General features: G+C 36.6%; 1 protein-coding gene across 1 annotated transcript in view; it reads left to right on the top strand.

The window, feature by feature from the left end:
* The window catches only part of STXBP3 (syntaxin binding protein 3), a 107,449-nt gene extending 95,550 nt beyond the window's left edge, over positions 1-11,899 (top strand). Inside the window, exons 17-19 of the mRNA XM_037826481.1 lie at positions 773-858; positions 10,258-10,406; positions 11,148-11,899. Coding sequence (XP_037682409.1) covers positions 773-858; positions 10,258-10,406; positions 11,148-11,242 — 330 coding nt within the window. The 3' untranslated portion in view covers positions 11,243-11,899. The remainder of the gene's footprint in view (positions 1-772; positions 859-10,257; positions 10,407-11,147) is intronic.
* Positions 11,900-22,956: the final 11,057 nt, after the last annotated feature.

The raw sequence follows: 22,956 nt of genomic DNA, 5'->3' as shown, positions 1-22,956 counted from the left end.
TTGTCTCATTTTGCATCCCCCTTTTGGTCAAGAAGATACTCTCAGTCCCATGATGCCGGGTCCACATTCATTCCCGGGAGTCATACTCTGCGTTGCCAGGGAGATTTACACCCCTGGGAGTTGGGTCCCACGTAGGGGGGAGGGCAGCGAGTTCACCTGTCGAGATGGCTCAGTTAGAGAGAGAGAGGGCCACATCTGAGCAACAAAGAGGTACTCAGGGGGAGACTCCTAGGCACCATTACATACAAGTTTAGACTCTCCTTTGTGGTAATGAGCTTCATAAGGGCAAGTCCCATGCTCGAGGGCTCAGCACATCAAACCGCCAGTCCCAATGTTTGTGACAACATACGCTAGGGGATCAGCATCTCAAAGTTTAGAGATAGGCCTTACAATTCAGGGATAGAGTTAACTGCTGTAAGAGCTTACAATCTAGAGACTATTACAATTATTGTGTCCACGTTAGGCTATGTTCTAAGATTCAATTCTGAGTTTACACATTGTAGTTAGTCCATATTGGTGAGGCATCATCCCTCTCACCATGTTTTCTCCAACACTTACACTCCTATATATTTATTTTCCTACAATTTTATAGAGTTATATTCACATACCATACATTTATCCACAGTGTACAATCAGTTGTTCATGGTATCATCATAAAGTTGTACATTTATCACCACAATCAGCAGGCAAATAGAATTTTTTACCTTTATGCACAACAAACAAGAAAAACATCCTAGAATTCACAATATTTTTAACTCTTTTTCTCCTCTAGGATGCCATTGATAACAGGTTAGAGTCAAAAGAATGGCCCTATTGTTCCCAGTGTCCAGCAGTATGGAACGGCTCAGGAGCTGTGAGGTAAAAGCTAGAAGTAAAAGTCAGTGAAATTTTTATCATGATATTGCAGACTAGTTATTGAAATGGTACCGTTAGTCTGCTCTATTTGGCAACTCTCTTTGAAGAATATAGCATTTAAGAGGCAGTTTTTCTTTAACTGTAACCTGTTTTAAATGACTCCAGGTAAGTAATATGAAAACATACTTAATTATAAAAATTACTTTAATGAAAGTAAATCACAGATTTTCCCCCCTCACCTCTTTCTTCTCTACATAGCAGAGGGTGTAAACATTTTGATAACTTTTTTTGTGTGTGATGAAATATTTGAAACGTACTGCAAGATACAGAGAATATTATATTACATACCTTTCTACTTTATCAAATATATCAGCTTAACGAATGTATCATTATGAATACAATTCTAGCTTCCTGTATATCCCTTCCTTATTTTATTATTCTCTCTATCTTCCCTATTCTGAATTTGGTATTTATTACTCACCTGTAGGTCTTTGTACTTTTTCTGCATATTTTTGCATCCTGAATAATATATAGAGTTGTGTTTTGTAGGATTTTTTCTTTGTCTTTGGCATTCAGCAACACTTGTCTAGGTATAGTTATCAATGTGTTTATTCAGCTTAGGATTTTTTGCATTTCTTGGATCTGTATGTTAATAATTTTCATCAAATTGGGGAGTTTTCAGTCATTATTTCTTTAAAATTGTTTTATGCTCCTTTCCCTCTCCCTTCTCTTCTTCTGGAACCCCCATCATACATATGTTGGAAGGTTTGACATTGCCTCGTCGGCATTGAGATTCTGTTTACTTTAGGCATTTTTGTCTCTTCAAATTTTATAGTATCTATTGATCCATCTTCAACATCATGGATTCTTTCTTCTGCTATCTCACATCTGCTGTTGAGCCCATCTAGTGAATTTTTCATTACAGTTATTGTACTTTTCACATTTAGAATTTACATTTGGTTCTTTTTTTTTTTTTTATGGTTTCCATTTTTCTGGTGAGATTCCTTATTGGTTAACTCATTGTTAGCATTTAAAAAAATTTTTTTTAGCTTATTTGTAATAGTTGCTTTGAAGTCTGTGAAATCGAACTTTGGTGTCCACCAGCATCAGCTTCTGTTGGCTTCTTTGTTCCAAAGTGTAGGTCACACTTTACTGTTTCTTTGCATGCCTACTAATTTTTAGTTGAAAACTGGACCTGTAGTTAATGTATTGTAGCAACATGGATTTTATTTTGTTGTTGTTTTGTGTTGTTTTGGTAATTTGCATGGAATTAAACTGCAATATCTTTTCTCCCTGGCTGCATATAGTTGCTGATGTCCAAATCACAGCCTGTTCTTGAGTTTCCCTTTTCTTTCAGTTTTTTTCTTTCAGTTTTTTTTTTTTTCATGAGCTTTTGCAGGTTGTCCCCGCACATGTATAGTTAGCAATCAGCTAAGGAGCTTGTCTTTTTATGGCTTTCTTACTTCCAGGATTTCCCTGTTAACTTTTTTGCACGGACTTAAACTGCATTCTCTTTCTCCCTGTAGCATATAGTCACTGGTATCCAAGTTGGGTTTTTTTTTTGTTTCGATTTTAATTTTTTAGCTTGGCTCCTTAGTGATTGCCACTCTGTTTTGTAGTTTAGAGGTCAGCCAATTATCTGGGCAGAGGTTGTGCGTAGATCACTCAAGCCTGTAAGGTTTCTGTCTTCAGCTGATTGAGTTGAATGAAGGATGTATTCCAAGTCACAGCCTGTTCTCAAGTCTCCCTTTTCTTTCAGTTTTTTTTCCCATGGGCTTTTGCAGTTTCTCCCTGCATCAATTGTTTAGCAGTCAGCTAAGGAACTTGTCTTTCCTGGATTTTTTACTTCCAGGATTTCCCTGTTAACTTTTACTTTTGGCTGATTTGCTGCCTATCAGGAACTGGGACCACAACTTTGGGCTACAAAGTTGCAGGTATTCCCCATCTACTTTAAACCAGGCCTGACATTTTTAAACAGCAAAGATGCATCAATGAGGACCAGACATGGGACATACCAGACAAAGACTTTTAAAAAATGGTTTTAAATATGCTCAAAGAGCTAAAAGAGAACATGGACAAAGAACTAAAGGAAATCAGAAAAACAATAAAATGAATACAAGGAGAATAACAATATAGAGATGGAAATTATAAAAAGGAATCAAACAGAACTGAAGGCCACAATAACAGAAATTAAAAATTCCTTAGGAGCAGTTCAGTAGCAGATTAGATCTGGCAGAAGAAATAGTCAGAAAACTTGAAGACTATTGAAATCATTAGTCTGAAGAGCAGAAAGAAGGAAATTTGAAGAAAGGTGAACAGAGCCTGAAGAACATATGGATACCATCAAGCATACCAATATATCCATTATGGAAGTCCCAGAAGAAGAAAGAAAGGAGCAGAGAGAATATTCAAAGAAATGATGGCTGAAAACTACCCAAATTTAATACAAGACATGACTATACATCCAAGACTCTCAGCAAACTCCAAATAGGATAAATCCAAACAGACACACATCGCAGCATTTTTAAATCAAACTGTTGAATGCAAAAGATAAAGAGAAAACTCTGAAAGTCATAAGAGAGAAGTAACGTTTCACATACAAAGGGGGCCTCATACAAAGGGGGCCTCAATAAGGTTGTGTCAACTTCTCATCACAAACCAGGAATGCAGGAAGGCAGTGAGAAGACACAGTTAAAGTGCTGAAAGCAAAAAAGTGCCAACCAAGAATTCTTTATCCAGCAAAAGTTTTTCAAAAATGAGGGAGGACTTAAGACATTCCCAGTAAATGAAAGCTGAGAGAGTTCATCACTGCTAGACTGGCCCTATAAGGTATGCTAATGGGAGTTCTGCAGGTTGAAAGGAAAGGACAATAAACAATAAATCAAAGCCACATAAAGAAATAAAGATCTCTGGTGAGGGTAACAACATAGATAAATATAAATGTGAGGACTACTATATTTTTGGTTTGTAACTCCTCTTTTTATTTCCTACAGAATCTAAAAGGCAAATGTATAAAATATAATGACACATCAGTGATTTTGGACTCATAATATATAAATGTATGATTTGTGATAAGAACTACATAAAGGCGGGGGATGGAGGGGTATAGGGACATACTTTGGAAGTTATCAAAGCAAACAAGACTGTTATAGATTTAGGATGTTAAATTTAAGCCCCATGGTTAACTACAAAGAAAATATCAGAGACTCTGCAAGCTCATAGAGACAAGAATTAGCCAAGGGTAGGGGAATGGGGAGTTAATGCGTAGTGGGTGTCTGGTGTCTACTTGGAGAGATGGGGAAGTTTTGGTAATGGAAGGTGATGAGAGTACCACAATACTGTGAATGTAACTAATCCCATTGAATGGGATGCTTGAGAGTGGGTGAGATGGGAAAGTTTACATTGTATATATGTTCCTACAATTAAAAAAAGAGAGCAACTAAAGAGACAATGCCAATAAAATGTAATACATGGTCCTGGATGGTATCTAGGTAGTGAGGATAAAAGGTTCAAAAGGACATTATTGGAAAACCAAAAGTTGGTTCTTTGAAAATACCAGTAAAATTGATAGACCTTTCACTATACTGATGAAGGAAAATAGAGAGAAGATACAAATAAATAAAACCAGAAGTAAGGGGCGGGGGGCATTACTACTGACCCCACATAAATAAAAAGGATCATGAGAAGATACTGTAAACAACTGTATGCCAACAAATTAAACAAACTAGATGAAATAGACAAATTCCTAGAAGCACATGAACATATTACACTGATTCAAGAAGAAATAGAAAATCTCAGCAGACCAATTATAAGTAAAGATATTGAAACAATCATCAAAAATCTCCCACAAGGAAAAGTCCAGGAAAAGATGGCTTCACAGGTGAATTCTACCAAACATTATAAGAAGAATGAATACCAATCCAGCTCAAACACTTCCAAAAAATTGGAGAGGAATGAGTACTACCTAACTCATTTTATGAAGTCAGCATCACCCTAATACCAAAGCTAGATAAAGATACCACAAGAAAGAAAAAGTATAGACCAAGTTCTCTTATGAATATAGACATAAAAATCTTCAACAAAATACTAGCAAATCAATCCAACAGCACATTAAAAGAATTATATACAAAGATCAAGTGGGTATTATCCCAGGTATGTAAGGGGAGTTCAACATAAGAAAACCAATTAATGTAATACACCCCATTAAGAGAATGAAGGGAAAAAATACACATGATCATCTCAGTTGACACAGAAAAAGCATTTGAGAAAATCCAGCATCGTTTCTTGATAAAAACACTTAGAACACTGGGAATAGAAGAAAACTTCCTCAACATGATAAAGGGCATATATGAAAAATCCATTTTAACATTATACTCAATGGTGAAATACTGAAAGCTTTCCCTCTAAGATCTGGAACAAGACAAGGATGCCTACTTTTCACCATCGTTATGCAACACTATTCTGGAAGTTCCAGCCAGAGCAGTTAGGCAAGAAAAAGAAATAAAGGGCATCCAGGTTGGAAAGGATGTAGTAAAACTTTTCACTATTTGCAGATGACATGATCCTATATATAAAAAGTCATTAAAAATCTACAACAAAGCTACCCAAGCTAATAAGTGAATTCGGCAATGTGGCAGTGTACAAGATCAACACTCAAAAATCAGTATTTCTGTACACTAGTAATGAGCAATCTGAAGAAGAAATTAAGAAAAAAATCCATTTAAAATAGCAACTAAAAGAACAAAACATCTAGGAATAAATTTAACCAAGGAGGTAAAGGATTTATACATGGAAAACTATAAAACTTTGCTAAAAGAAATCAAACAAGTTTTAAATAAATGGAAGGATATTCCATGCTTATGGATTGGAAGACTAAATATTGTTACAATGTCATGTCTACCCTAAATGTTTACAGATTCAACACAAAACCAGCCTACTTTGCAGAAATGGAAAAGCCAATCATCAAATTTATTTGGAAGTATAAGATGCCCCGAATAACCAAAAACATCTTGGAAAAAGAAGAATAAAGTTGGAAGACTCATACTTCCTAACTTTAAAACTTATTACAAAGCTACAGTGGTCAAAACAGCATGGTATTGGCATGAGGATAGATATATGGACCAATGGAATCAAATTGAGAGTTCAGAAATAGACGCTCACGCCTACAGCCACTGGAGTTTTGACAAGGCTGCCAAGTCCTCAACTGGGAAAGAAAAGGCTCTTCAACAAATGATGCTGGGAAAACTGGATATCCATATGCAAAAGAATAAAGGAAGACACCTTTCTCATACCATATACAAAAAGCAACTCACAATCGATCAAATATCTAAATGTAAGAACTAGAACTATCAAACTTGTAGAAGAAAACAAAGGGAAGCATCTCCAGAACCTTATGTTAGGCAGTGGTTTCTTAGGCTTTACCCAAGCACAGGCAACAAAAGAAAAAACAGATAAATGGGACCTCATCAAAATTTAAAATTTTTGAGCATCAAAGGACCTTATCATTAGTGAAAAGGCAACCTACTCAATGGGAGAAAATATTTAGAAAACATATATCCAATAAGGGTTTATTACCCAGAATATATAAAGAAGTCCTATAACAACAATAAAATGACAACCCAATTTAAAAATGGGCAAAAGACTTGAATAGACATTTCTTCAAAGATATACAAAGGGCTGAAAAGCACATGAAAAGATATTCAACATCATTAGCTATTAAGGAAATGTAAATCAAAACCACAGTGAGATACCATTTCACATTGGAATGACTACTATTAAAAAAAAAAAAAACCAGAAAATTACAAGTGTTGGAGAGTATGTGGAGAAATAGGAATACTTATTCATTGCTGGTGGCAATGTAAAATGGTGCATATGCTGTGGAAGACAGTTTGGCCGTTCCTCAGAAAGCTAAGTATACAGTTACCATATGACCTGGCAACCCCACTACTAGTTATATACCTGGAAGAATTGAAAGCAGATACTTGAACAGATATTTGCCTACCAATGTTCATAGCAGCATTATTCACAATTGCCAAAAGATGGAAGCAATCCAAGTTTCCATTAGCCAAGGAATGGATGAATAAAATGTGGTATATACATACAATGGAATATTATTCAGCATTAAAAAGGAATGAAGTTCTGATTCATGCAACACCATGGATGAACCTTGAAAACATCATATTGAGTGAAATAAACCAGACAGAAAAGGACAAATACTGTATGATCTCACTGATAAGAAATAATTAGAATAAGCAAACTCATAGAGTCAGAATCTAGAATATAGTTTACCAGGGGCTCTGTTGGGGTAGGGATTGGGGAGTTAAATTGTAGAGAATTTTCATTTGGGTTGATTTTAAAGTTTTGCTAGTGGATGGTGGTGATGGTAGCATAACATTGTGAATGTAATTAGTAGCACTGAATTATATATGTGAATGTGGTTAAAGGGAAAGTTTAGATTGTATATATTTTACTAGGACTGAAATTAAAAGAAAAAACTTAGAACCATACAACACAGTGAACCCTGTTGTAAATGATGGACTATAGTTAAAAGAACAATTATTAAAATGTTTTTTATGAATTATAACAAATACCACACTGATACAAGGTGTTAATAAGGTGTATTTTATGTTTTATGCATATTTCTGTAAATGTACAACTTCTTTAACAAAAAAGTTATTAAAAGCATGTATCCTACAGATGAGCACTACAAATATAAATAAGCACTTGCATGATTTACTTTTTTTTTTTAAATTTTATTTTGAAATAAATTCAAAGTTACAGGAACAGTTGCAAAAACAATACAAAACCCATACACAGAATTCCAGCATACCCCGACCCCCTTCCCCCGATACCCCAATCCACCAACTTTAACATCCTGTCACATCACCATTTCTTTCTTTCTTTCTTTCTTTCTTTCTTTCTTTCTTTCCCTTCCTCCCTCCCTCCCTATCTGTCATCCATCATCTATTGCTCTGTCTTCTGAACATATGAGAGCAGGCTGCACACATCCTTGAACAAACAGTATAATTCACATATACATTTCCCATGAACAAGAACATTCTTTTATGCATTCCCATTAAACGCAGCTAAGAAATTCAAGAAATTCAACATTGATACAAAGCTTACAGTCTATATTTCCTTTTTTTTTTTTTCCCCCTTATGTCCCAGCTGTGTCCCTTTGAGCTTCCTCCTCTCCTCTATCCTCAGATCCCATCCAGGATCATCCTTGGCATTTAATTGTCATTGCCTATTTAGACTCTAAACTTTGTATCAATGTTAAATTTCTTGGACTTGATACCTGCACTTCAGGTGGTTACTTAAGTGAATATACTTGTCAAGAAACATATATGTCAGTATTAAGTGTTCAGGGAGCATGATGCATACAATATACCCTCAGTTCAGAAAATGGATGGGTAAATAGACAGAGGGTTAGATGGTGTGCCAGTTTGAATATATTGTGTCCCCCAAACACCATTATCTTTGATGTAATCTTGTGTGGGCAGTGTTGATTAGCTTGTAATTCTTTGAGTGTTTCTTTGAAGACGTGCCCCACCCAGCTGTGGGTGATCACTCTGATTGGATAATTTCCATGGAGGTGTTGCTCCGCCCATTTGGGGTGGGTCTAAGTTATCACTGGAGCCATGTAAATGAGCTGACAGACGGGGAACTCAGCACAGCTGAGAGTGAACCTTTGAAGAGGAGCTACAGCCAAGAGGGACACTTTGAAGAAAGCACAGGAGCTGCAGGTGAAAGACAGTTTGAAGAGGGCCATTGAAAGCAGACTCTTGCTGTGGAGAACTGAGGACAAATATCCCAATTGCAACTAAGAGTGACATTTTTGAGGAACTGCAGCCTAGAGATGAACATCCTGGGAGAAAAAGCCAATCCGTCTCTGGTGTTTTGCGTTTCGGCAGCATTAGCAAAGTAGAACAGATGGGTTGAATGGATGGAATGGTATGACAAATGTGACAGAATTCTAAAATTGTTGGATCAGTTTGCTGAGTATCTGGCGGGGTTGGGGGGAGGATAAAGGTATGTTGGATTCCCTGTTTAGGATTTGTATTATTTTTGTAATTGTCCTATAAATTTGAAAGTATTTAAAAATAAAAAGTTAAAAAAAAAAAAGAGAAGAAAGGAAGTTTGCTCTTATTTTAACCAGCATTTCTAGGTGCTTTTTAGGGGAAGGTTTTTCAGGATCTAGGGACTCAATCTTTATTTTTGCATCTCTAATAGTACTTAAAACACTGTCTTACTCATGAATGTGAAACAACTGAAATATAACCTCATTGTTCTAAAATTGCTATCCAGAAGTTTAAAAATTATTAGAATCATATAATTGTTTTGGGCAGTATTATCTCCTTTTCTTTTGCTTTCTTATTCTCTTTCTCTTTTGAAATTGTTTTTAAACCAAAGTAGAATTTTTAACATGTCTTTGACTTATGTTATATGATAATAAGAATGTATCTTGGTCCTGTTTCATCTGCTAATTGTCTTTTTTCCGTGTTAACTCACTTTTCATTCCTTAAGGTGGCAGATGGAAATGACCATCCCAAAGGCTAAACTAAAAACATTAATAGTTTATTTTCTGTGGAATGAGGAATTAATGCTTATTGAGTGCAGTTTCTGTTTTTTAGATACAATTGTATTGCACACTTAATGGACTACAGTATAGTGTAAATGTAACTTGTTTTGTAAATGTGCCTTGTTTTATTACGATATTCACTTAACTGCGGTGGTCTGGAAACAAACCCACAGTATTTCCAAGGTATGCCTATAGTGAATGCTTACCTGCTGTACCATATTCCATACTTAAGTGTGTTATATACATTATTTCACTTAATCCTTAAAACAACCCTTGAGGTTTATGAAGAGGTTAAATAATTTGCTGAAGCCCCTACTGAATGGGAGAAGAACCAGAATCGGTATTGGAACTCAGCTTCAGTGCCAACACCCATTACGCCTTACTGAATTCCAGCAAGGGCTATCACAGTGCTCCATCAGATCAAAATCAGTACTGCCTCTTTCCCCCCTCACCATGTCTTCAAACTGTTATTTCAGTGCCATAACTTTGTTTTCTTTAATTTCAAGAAGCCTTAGACTTCTCAGGTATTTTATTTTTTTTCTGTGAAATAAATGAGAGGGTGATTAGCTCTATTTTGTAGATGAAAATGCTGAGAGAGATTTTGAATGATTTGTTCAAACCCACTATTGGAACAAAATTGGAACTTGAAGTGGCTGTCTTACCTAACTTCAGTTCTCTGTTCATAATGTAATTAAGTCATTTCCTTTAAAACAATGTAATTGGTGACAACTTTGAATTTGGTTGAGTTAGGCTTTTTAAAAAGACTACAAGCAATATAGCTTTGGAAATGTGTTTAACATTTTGTGTTTATTTACTTTTAGTGCTCGCCAGAAACCCAGAGCTAATTATTTAGAGGAACGAAAAAATGGGTCAAAGCTGATTGTCTTTGTTATTGGAGGACTTACATACTCTGAAATGCGCTGCGCTTATGAAGTTTCTCAGACACATAAATCCTGTGAAGTTATTATTGGTAAGATTTTTCCCTCCCCTTTTCTCTTTTTAAAAACAAACTCTGAATAGAAAAAAAATAAAAGTAAAAATCTATCTTGTATTTTTACATTTAGGACTAAAATGTTGATTGCAAAACTTTTTTTTTTTTTTTGAATCATAGAAGGTCTTTTACCTGATATGCTAGAGTTTTTTCTGGTTGATCTTTTTTTTTGATAATTTTATTTTTGAATATTCTGATATTTGGGGAATGAACTTGTTCCTTTCAAACATTCTATACCTTTGTTGCTGTCACCATTAAATAATTTTTGGTGCATAAACACATTTCTCCTCCAGAAATATTTTGAATAGAGGTTGTGGGTGTGGACTTAACATCGGCAAGCATTGTGTGGAATTTAGTTTTAAGAATTCATCCAAAGCCACTACTGATAGGTAAACCATTCAGTTATCAACTCACTCTCTTGACCCACAGAGGTGCAAGATCAGTACAGTGAGCCTCTATCTGCAGTACTGCTTAGTGGTTCTTTATTATTGAACAGTGCTACTGTTCTCTCGGAAGGATGTATTAATCCTCAATTTTGTTCTTCAGTGTACCAAAATATAGCACAAAGTAGAAAAAGTACCAAGAGTGGGCAGTGTCTCTGAAGGGTTATGTTAAATTGCCTCAAGCTACTGTGCTTTGCATATTTGAAGGACAAGATAATAGCCAAGGAAAAATCGATGTAACTACTAGCCTCTAAAAAGTTATTTTTTCCCCTACCAGGTTCTACACATATTTTAACACCCAAAAAACTGTTGGATGATATAAAGATGCTGAATAAACCCAAGGATAAACTCTCCTTTATCAAGGATGAATAGCTTTTTTGTTTGTTTGGGAATTCTTATTAATATGTTCAACTAGTTTCAGATCAAGAAAGCACTGGTATCATGCATATCATGTAATTTAAACAATGTAACTGTTTTTATGGAATAATGACTTTTCCAAAACATTTCTTTAGGCACTGTTTATGAGGGTTTGCTATTTTTAATCATTTAAATATAAATATAATTGCTGCCACATAGATGATGAAAACAACTGTTAAAATATTTTCCAAAAGGAAATCTTTTCACCTTTAGAACAGAATATATTATACTTGAGGGTAATTTTCACAGCCATGTATGTACATACTAATTGCTTGTTAGATACTTACCTAAGTATCTGATGCCTAAGGATAGTTTTAGGGGGAAGAATTATTTTAAATGAAGAGATTCTAAAAGTTAAATCTGTAAATGTGTATGTATGATGGAATTATTTCCTATAAATACAGTTTTTCATTCAACTTTAATAATTTCCTTTATGTATAAAGTAATTCACTATCAATAATAGAAATGGAGTGATATCACAATGTATACTGCCTTGCTAGATATGTCTAAAGAACACAATTTTATACAATTTTTAAATCATGTATGTTTAAATTAGAAAACCAAAAATAATCACAAACATTCTAAGAGAAAATAAATATATAGTTACAAAAATTATCTTAGTTTGGTTTTTTGGGGGAAGAGGGGTAAGTTTCAAAACACAAAGTTTCAAAGAAGATTACACCATACTCTCTCCCCTCAGATAGCCTCTATTAACTTTTTAAAATAGAAATATAATATCTATTTAAGGCTGGTCAACATTAATATAAGGGTATGACTGCAGATGTGTGTATTAGACAAAGAGAACATCTTTGTTTCAAATTTTGCTTTTTTACTGGCTACATATGTCACTTGTTTTCAGAGTTTTGCTCTTACAAATAATGCTGCAGAGAACTGTTTAGGCACATACCTTCACAAACTTATACACGTATATCCATAACATAAATTCCTGGTCAAAGAATTTGTGCATTTAAAGTATTGATATATGTCAGCAAATTTTCTTCCATAAAGATTTTACTATTCTGCACTCCATCCAGCAGTATGTGATAGTGCCTTTTTCACAGTAACTTCATGAGCAGTGATAATCATTAAACTTATAAATTCGCCAATCTAATGGATTTTTAAAAATTTTTTTATATAATTTCAAACTTACAGGATAGTTACAAAAATAAAATAGAGCTCATACAGAGAAATCCGGCATACCCCTACCAACTTTTAACATTTTGCCACATTTACTGTATCATTCTATCATTCCATCTGTCTATCCATTTTAAGAAAAGCTTGTATACATTACGCTTCTTGAACACTGTGCCAGTTTGAATGTATTATGTCCCCCAGAAAAAGCCATATTCTTTGATGCAGTATTGTGGGGCAGACAGAATAGTGGGGATTAAGTTGGAACGTTTGAATTAGGTTGTTTGCATGGAGATGCACCCCACCCAACTGCAGATGATAACTGGTGGGATATTTCCATGGAGGCATGGCCCCACCCATTCGGGGTGGGCCTTGATCAGTGGAGCCATATAAATCAGCTGGCTCAAGGAGAGGAGAGAGGGCAGCTGGGAGTGATGTTTTGAAGAGGAGCAAGCTTGCTAGAGAGGAACGTCCTGGGAGAAAGACGTTTTGAAGCCGGAGCTTTGGAGCAGACACCAGCTGCCTTCCCAGCTAACAGAGGTTTTCCGGACGCCATTGGCCATCCTCCGGTGAAGGTACCTGATTGCTGAGGTGTTACCTTGGACGGTTTGTGGCTTTAAGACTGTAACTGTGTAGTGAAATAAACCCCCGTTTTATAAAAGCCTATCCATCTCTGGTGTTTTGCATTCTGCAGCATTAGCAAACTAGAACAAACACTTAATACTTCCATGTACATTTCCTAAGAACAAGGATATTCACTTATGTAACCATCTTAAGTACAGTGAACAAGTTCAAGAAATTTAACATTGATAATAAAACTTAGAGTCTATATTCCAGTTTTTTCATATGTCCCAATAATGTCCTCTTGGGCAAGCTAACTGGTATTTGAAAAAGCACCTTGTTTTGAGTGAGACTGAACATCCTTTCTTTTTTAGCCATTTATATTCATTAATCCATTACTTGCTTGTTCACATTTTTTGCCTGTGCTTCTATTGGATTTTTGTCTTTTTCTTACTGACTTTTATCAGCTCTTTATAAATTAAGAAAGTCAGTACTTGTCATGTACTACAAAATGTTTTCTCAGTTGGATGTTGGTCTTTTGACTTAGTTTACCATTTTTTTCCATTTTTAATTTTTATGTAAACAGATTTATCACTTTTCTTTTAAGGCTTCTTAATTTTATGTTGTAATTAGAAATACCTTTTGTATTCCATGATTATAAATTTACCCATGGTTTCCTCCAGAACTTTATGGTTTCGTTTTAATTTTTACAGGTAACTGATCCATCTGGAATGGTTTTCAATGTGAGAATATAGGCTAGATATTGTCTCTTAGCACTTGGTATCATTTCCATACCACCCACTCCACCCCATACCACAAGGATGGAAGGCTAAAAATGAAATATCACAGACTGAGGCAAGCAGGGTTCTGAATAATTTAGTTCTGCCAATGAGATGCAGTTGGTCAAATTTGGAAGGTAGAAAAGAGGTAGAGGCCATCTGCTTTATCTGTGCCAGTGGACAAGCAGGTTCCTAAAAATGGGAGTTTTAGTGTTTGGCCACCTGCTTCTTGGGTATGAGGCAGTGCTGGTGGCAGTAGCAGCACTAGCTTCCTGTCCCCTGAATCACCTTGAGTTTAAAAGTGCAGTAGCCCCAGTTTCTTCTCCTCCAGACTTTCAATGTTTTTTTTTTTAAGGAACTAATTCTCTGTATTATATCCCTTTCTATTTGGAATATCTAGAGGAGTTTCTGTTTTCCTGCACTGAACCCTGACAGATACAGTATTGAACAGATATCCAGCTTTACTTCTGAGCAACCAGATATTGTACCACATTTTAACTGGCAATCCCTCTTTCCCTAACTAATATGAAATGCTACCTATACCACAGACTAAACTTCCATTTGTATTTTAGTCTATTTTTGGACTTGGTATTCTGTTTTATTGACCTGTAGTTTTTATTTCTACTTCCCTGTCTATTTAAATTCATGGTGTATTTTAATATCTGGTGGAAGTAATTGGTACTCCACCCAAACCTGAATTATTATTTTTCAGGAATTTTCTGGCTATTGCATGCTTATTTTTCTAGATGAACTTTGTTGTCATTTTGTTGAGTTCCAAAAAAGAGTTATTTTGGTATTTTCCTTGGGTTTGCTTTAAATCTATAAGTTAATTTAGGGAAAATTGACACCTTTATGATATTAAAACTTGATAGGACAGTGGATTGTCTTTTCATTTACCTAAATCTTACGATCCCCAGAATCTTTATTTTCTTCATATATGTACTGCTTATTGCCAAAGTGTCTATAATGGTTCCATTGTGAATGGGATCGTTTCTTCTATATTTTTTTCCCAAACAGATTTTTCTATTTAAATTCTTGTGTACAAACACATATTCTTATTTTTCACTATTATTGCTACATAAATATGACATAATACTGCTTAGCCCCTTGCTTTTTTTCCTTTAACCATATAACAGAGATTTTTCTATATCAGTACTGAAAGAGCTTCCTCATTCATTCATTTTTTTAATTCATAGACTTTATTCTTTTTTTTACATTTTTTATTGTGAAATATACCATATATACAGAAAGATGATAAATTTCTAAGAATATTATGGGTTACAGTTCCACAATTGTTATTTCCCTATTGTGAAATATATGTGCAGAAAGGTGATAACTTTCAAAGTACGATTTAACAAGTAGTCATATAGCAAATTTCAAAGAATGTTATGGATTACAGTTCCACAGTTTCAGTTATTTCCTTGTTGTGAAATCAACATATATACAGAAAGGTGATAACTTTCAAAGTACAATTTAACGAGTAGCTATAGAGCAAATTTCAAAGAATGTTATGAGTTATGGTTCCACCATTTCAGTTATTTCCTTCTAGCTATTCTAATACCCTAGCATCTAAACATATTTATATAAAGATTCAGTATTCTTAATCCTTTGTTAAATCCTGTCTTATCTGTTGCTACCCCTCCCTCTCATTTAATCACTTTCTTGTTCTTCAGGGATATCTGGGCAGTGACCACCATAACTTGTTTGTATTGAAAAGGGTTGTCAACATTATGGGAAAAGGGGATGCATCTGGTTGATGTTCTTAAAAAGGCTGCTGCCTCTGAGTTTTGAGATTTATCTGGCATAGAAACATGGGAGGATTTAAGTTTCTGAAAAATAAACTTAGTGCTTGAAACTTTATAGAGTCTCAGGTAGGGACCTAGGTGTTTCGGGACTACTCTTGATTAGGATTTGACATACTGTGGCCATTTGGAATAACTAGCTGGAGCTTGGGTAAGAGTAACCTCCAGGATAGCCTCTTGACTCTATTTGAAATCTCTTAGTCACTGTAGCCTTATTTTGTTACCTTTCTTTTTCCCCTTTTAATCAAGAAGGCATTCTCAATCCCTCAATGCCAGGACCAGGCTCATTCCTGGGAGTCTTGTCCCACATCACCAGGGAGATTCACTCCCCTGGGAGTCATGTACCATGCAGGGGGTAGGGGGCTTACTGAATTTATTTGCAGAGTTGAACTTAGAGAAAGGTCACATCTGAGCAACAAAAAAGGTTCTCTGGAGGTGCTTCATGCATAATTAGAGGTAGGCTTAGCCTCCCTTTTACATCCATAAGCTTCACCAGAGCAAGCCTCAAGATCCAAGGACTGATTTATTAAGTAGGGGGTTCCTAATTTCATGTAGCATATATTCTGTCCAAGATAAACAATAAATGTCTCACATTGTCTCCACTTAGTTGTACAGTCAGCATCACTCTCAATTTTAAACCATTATGATAACACAAAAGACCCCAAAGCTCTTATCAGCCCCTAATTATTTATCCCTAGTATTAGTGTGGTATTGGGCTATATTTATTATGCAATGGGTAGCTTTTCCCATACACCACTCTGTTGTTAACTCTTTGTACCAATGTTATACCTTAAAAGTACATCATGAGGAGGCGGGGCAAGATGGCAGACTGGTGAGCTGTATGTTTTAGTTACTCCTCCAGGAAAGTAGGTAAAAAGCCAGGAACTGCGTGGACTGGACACCACAGAGCAATCTGTCTTTGGGCATACTTCATACAACACTCATGAAAACGTGGAACTGCTGAGATCAGCAAAATCTGTAAGTTTTTGCGGCCAGGGGACCCGCGCCCCTCCCTACCAGGCTCAGTCCCGGGGGAGGAGGGGCTGTCAGCTCCGGGAAGGAGAAGGGAGAATTGCAGTGGCTGCTCTTATCGGAAACTCATTCTACTGATTCAAACTCCAACCATAGATAGACTGAGACGAGACACCAGAGACTCTGAGAGCAGCCAGCCCAGCAGAGAGGAGACAGACATAGAAAAAAAACAACACGAAAAACTCCAAAATAAAAGCAGAGGATTTTTCGAGTTCTGGTGAACACAGAAAGGGGAAGGGCGGAGATCAGGCCTTGAGGCGCATATGCAAATCCCGAAGCAAGGCTGATCTCTCTGCCCTGTGCACCTTTCCTTAATGGCCCTGGTTGCTTTGTCTATTAGCATTTCAATAATCCATTAGATCTCTGAGGAGGGCCGTTTTTTTTTTTTTTTTTTTTTTTAAATCCTGTTTGCTTTTTCTACAACAATTACTCTAAGAAGCTCAATACGGAAAGCTTCAAAGAATTGAAATTTGGGCACGTCAAGTCAAGAGCAGAACTAAGAGAGCTCTGAGACAAAAGGCAATATTCCAGTGGCTGAGAAAATTCACTAAACAACACAACTTCCCAAGAAAAGGGGGGTGTCCGCTCACAGCCACCATCCTGGTGGACAGGAAACACTCCTGCCCATCGCCAGCCCCATAGCCCAGAGCTGCCCCAGACAACCCAGTGTGACGGAAGTGCTTCAAATAACAGGCACACACCACAAAACTGGGCGTGGACATTAGCCTTCCCTGCAACCTCAGCTGAATGTCCCAGAGCTGGGAAGGGGGAGCAGTGTGAATTAACAGAGCCCCATTCAGCCATCATTTGAGCAGACTGGGAGCCTCCCAACACAGCCCAGCAGCCCAGAACTGCCCTGGGGGGACGGCACTCACCTGTGACATAGCACAGTCATCCCTCAACAGAGGACCCGGGGTGCACAGCCTGGAAGAGGGGCCCACTTGTAAGTCTCAGGAGCCATACGCCAATACCAAAGACTTGTGGCAGAGACAAACTGTGGCAGGACTGAACTGAAGGATTAGACTATTGCAGCAGCTTTAAAACTCTAGGATCATCAGGGAGATTTGATTGTTAGGGCCACCCCCCCTCCCCGACTGCCCAGAAACACGCCCCACATACAGGGCAGGCAACACCAACTACACACGCAAGCTTGGTACACCAATTGGGCCCCACAAGACTCACTCCCCCACTCACCAAAAAGGCTAAGCAGGGGAGATCTGGCTTGTGGAGAACAGGTGGCTCGTGGATGCCACCTGCTGGTTAGTTAGAGAAAGTGTACTCCACGAAGCTGTAGATCTGATAAATTAGAGATAAGGACTTCAACTGGTCTACAAACCCTAAAAGAACCCTATCAAGTTCAGCAAATGCCACGAGGCCAAAAACAACAGAAAATTATAAAGCATATGAAAAAAACCAGACGATATGGATAACCCAAGCCCAAGCACCCAAATCAAAAGATCAGAAGAGACACACCACCTAGAGCAGCTACTCAAAGAACTAAAGATGAACAATGAGACCATAGTACGGGATATGAAGGAAATCAAGAAGACCCTAGAAGAGCATAAAGAAGACATTGCAAGACTAAATAAAAAATGGATGATCTTATGGAAATTAAAGAAACTGTTGACCAAATTAAAAAGATTCTGGACACTCATAGTACAAGACTAGAGGAAGTTGAACAACGAATCAGTGACCTGGAAGATGACAGAATGGAAAATGAAAGCATAAAAGAAAGAATGGGGAAAAAAATTGAAAAACTCGAAATGGACCTCAGGGATATGATAGATAATATGAAACGTCCGAATATAAGACTCATTGGTGTCCCAGAAGGGGAAGAAAAGGGTAAAGGTCTAGGAAGAGTATTCAAAGAAATTGTTGGGGAAAACTTCCCAAATCTTCTAAACAACATAAATACACAAATCATAAATGCTCAGCGAACTCCAAATAGAATAAATCCAAAAAAACCCACTCCGAGACATATACTGATCACACTGTCAAACATAGAAGAGAAGGAGCAAGTTCTGAAAGCAGCAAGAGAAAAGCAATTCACCACATACAAAGGAAACAGCATAAGACTAAGTAGTGACTACTCAGCAGCCACCATGGAGGCAAGAAGGCAGTGGCACGATATATTTAAAATTCTGAGTGAGAGGAATTTCCAGCCAAGAATACTTTATCCAGCAAAGCTCTCCTTCAAATTTGAGGGAGAGCTTAAATTTTTCACAGACAAAGAAATGCTGAGAGAATTTGCTAACAAGAGACCTGCCCTACTGGAGATACTAAAGGCAGCCCTACAGACAGAGAAACAAAGACAGGACAGAGAGACCTGGAGAAAGGTTCAGTACTAAAGAGATTCGGTATGGGTACAATAAAGGATATTAATAGAGAGAGGGAAAAATATGGCAAACATAATCCAAAGGATAAGATGGCCGATTCAAGAAATGCCTTCACGGTTTTAACGTTGAATGTAAATGGATTAAACTCCCCAATTAAAAGATATAGATTCGCAGAATGGATCAAAAAAAATGAACCATCAATATGTTGCATACAAGAGACTCATCTTAGACACAGGGACACAAAGAAACTGAAAGTGAAAGGATGGAAAAAAATATTTCATGCAAGCTACAGCCAAAAGAAAGCAGGTGTAGCGATATTAATCTCAGATAAAATAGACTTCAAATGCAGGGATGTTTTGAGAGACAAAGAAGGCCACTACATACTAATAAAAGGGGCAATTCAGCAAGAAGAAATAACAATCGTAAATGTCTATGCACCCAATCAAGGTGCCACAAATACATGAGAGAAACATTGGCAAAACTAAAGGAAGCAATTGATGTTTCCACAATAATTGTGGGAGACTTCAACACATCACTCTCTCCTATAGATAGATCAACCAGACAGAAGACCAATAAGGAAATTGAAAACCTAAACAATCTGATAAATGAATTAGATTTAACAGACATCTACAGGACATTACATCCCAAATCACCAGGATACACATACTTTTCTAGTGCTCACGGAACTTTCTCCAGAATAGATCATATGCTGGGACATAAAACAAGCCTCAATAAATTTAAAAAGATTGAAATTATTCAAAGCACATTCTCTGACCACAATGGAATACAATTAGAAGTCAATAACCATCAGAGACTTAGAAAATTCACAAATACCTGGAGGTTAAACAACACACTCCTAAACAATCAGTGGGTTAAAGAAGAAATAGCAAGAGAAATTGCTAAATATATAGAGACGAATGAAAATGAGAACACAACATACCAAAACCTATGGGATGCAGCAAAAGCAGTGCTAAGGGGGAAATTTATAGCACTAAACGCATATATTAAAAAGGAAGAAAGAGCCAAAATCAAAGAACTAATGGATCAACTGAAGAAGCTAGAAAATGAACAGCAAACCAATCCTAAACCAAGTACAAGAAAAGAAATAACAAGGATTAAAGCAGAAATAAATGACATAGAGAACAAAAAAACAATAGAAAGGATAAATATCACCAAAAGTTGGTTCTTTGAGAAGATCAACAAGATTGACAAGCCCCTAGCTAGACTGACAAAATCAAAAAGAGAGAAGACCCATATAAACAAAATAATGAATGAAAAAGGTAACATAACTGCAGATCCTGAAGAAATTAAAAAAATTATAAGAGGATATTATGAACAACTGTATGGCAACAAACTGGATAATGTAGAAGAAATGGACAATTTCCTGGAAACATATGAACAACCTAGACTGACCAGAGAAGAAATAGAAGACCTCAACCAACCCATCACAAGCAAAGAGATCCAATCAGTCATCAAAAATCTTCCCACAAATAAATGCCCAGGGCCAGATGGCTTCACAGGGGAATTCTACCAAACTTTCCAGAAAGAACTGACACCAATCTTACTCAAACTCTTTCAAAACATTGAAAAAAATGGAACACTACCTAACTCATTTTATGAAGCTAACATCAATCTAATACCAAAACCAGGCAAAGATGTTACAAAAAAGGAAAACTACCGGCCAATCTCCCTAATGAATATAGATGCAAAAATCCTCAACAAAATACTTGCAAATCGAATCCAAAGACACATTAAAAAAATCATACACCATGACCAAGTGGGGTTCATTCCATGCATGCAAGGATGGTTCAACATAAGAAAAACAATCAATGTATTACAACACATTAAAAACTCGAAAGGGAAAAATCAATTGATCATCTCAATAGATGCTGAAAAAGCATTTGACAAAATCCAACATCCCTTTTTGATAAAAACACTTCAAAAGGTAGGAATTGAAGGAAACTTCCTCAACATGATAAAGAGCATATATGAAAAACCCACAGCCAGCATAGTACTCAATGGTGAGAGACTGAAAGCCTTCCCTCTAAGATCAGGAACAAGACAAGGATGCCCGCTGTCACCACTGTTATTCAACATTGTTCTGGAAGTGCTAGCCAGGGCAATCCGGCAAGACAAAGAAATAAAAGGCATCCAAATTGGAAAAGAAGAAGTAAAACTGTCATTGTTTGCAGATGATATGATCTTATATCTAGAAAACCCTGAGAAATCGACGATACACCTACTAGAGCTAATAAACAAATTTAGCAAAGTAGCAGGATACAAGATTAATGCACATAAGTCAGTAATGTTTCTATATGCTAGAAATGAACAAACTGAAGAGACACTCAAGAAAAAGATACCATTTTCAATAGCAACTAAAAAAATCAAGTACCTAGGAATAAACTTAACCAAAGATGTAAAAGACCTATACAAAGAAAACTACACAACTCTACTAAAAGAAATAGAAGGGGACCTTAAAAGATGGAAAAATATTCCATGTTCATGGATAGGAAGGCTAAATGTCATTAAGATGTCAATTCTACCCAAACTCATCTACAGATTCAATGCAATCCCAATCAAAATTCCAACAACCTACTTTGCAGACTTGGAAAAGCTAGTTATCAAATTTATTTGGAAAGGGAAGATGCCTCGAATTGCTAAAGACACTCTAAAAAAGAAAAACGAAGTGGGAGGACTTACACTCCCTGACTTTGAAGCTTATTATAAAGCCACAGTTGCCAAAACAGCATGGTACTGGCACAAAGATAGACATATAGATCAATGGAATCGAATTGAGAATTCAGAGATAGACCCTCAGATCTATGGCCGACTGATCTTTGATAAGGCCCCCAAAGTCACCGAACTGAGCCATAATGGTCTTTTCAACAAATGGGGCTGGGAGAGTTGGATATCCATACCCAAAAGAATGAAAGAGGACCCCTACCTCACCCCCTACACAAAAATTAACTCAAAATGGACCAAAGATCTCAATATAAAAGAAAGTACCATAAAACTCCTAGAAGATAATGTAGGAAAACATCTTCAAGACCTTGTATTAGGAGGCCACTTCCTAGACTTTACACCCAAAGCACAAGCAACAAAAGAGAAAATAGATAAATGGGAACTCCTCAAGCTTAGAAGTTTCTGCACCTCAAAGGAATTTCTCAAAAAGGTAAAGAGGCAGCCAACTCAATGGGAAAAAATTTTTGGAAACCATGTATCGGACAAAAGACTGATATCTTGCATATACAAAGAAATCCTACAACTCAATGACAATAGTACAGACAGCCCAATTATAAAATGGGCAAAAGATATGAAAAGACAGTTCTCTGAAGAGGAAATACAAATGGCCAAGAAACACATGAAAAAATGTTCAGCTTCACTAGCTATTAGAGAGATGCAAATTAAGACCACAATGAGATACCATCTAACACCGGTTAGAATGGCTGCCATTAAACAAACAGGAAACTACAAATGCTGGAGGGGATGTGGAGAAATTGGAACTCTTATTCATTGTTGGTGGGACTGTATAATGGTTCAGCCACTCTGGAAGTCAGTCTGGCAGTTCCTTAGAAAACTAGATATAGAGCTACCATTCGATCCAGCGATTGCACTTCTCGGTATATACCCGGAAGATCGGAAAGCAGTGACACGAACAGATATCTGCACGCCAATGTTCATAGCAGCATTATTCACAATTGCCAAGAGATGGAAACAACCCAAATGTCCTTCAACAGATGAGTGGATAAATAAAATGTGGTATATACACACGATGGAATACTACGCGGCAGTAAGAAGGAACGATCTGGTGAAACATATGACAACATGGATGAACCTTGAAGACATAATGCTGAGCGAAATAAGCCAGGCACAAAAAGAGAAATATTATATGCTACCACTAATGTGAACTTTGAAAAATGTAAAACAAACGGTTTATAATGTAGAATGTAGGGGAACTAGCAGTAGAGAGCAATTAAGGAAGGGGGAACAATAATCCAAGAAGAACAGATAAGCTATTTAACGTTCTG

The sequence above is a fragment of the Choloepus didactylus genome, chromosome 2, assembly GCF_015220235.1.
Source record: "Choloepus didactylus isolate mChoDid1 chromosome 2, mChoDid1.pri, whole genome shotgun sequence".
NCBI lineage: Eukaryota > Metazoa > Chordata > Mammalia > Pilosa > Megalonychidae > Choloepus > Choloepus didactylus.
This window is presented reverse-complemented; position numbering and strand designations above follow the sequence as displayed.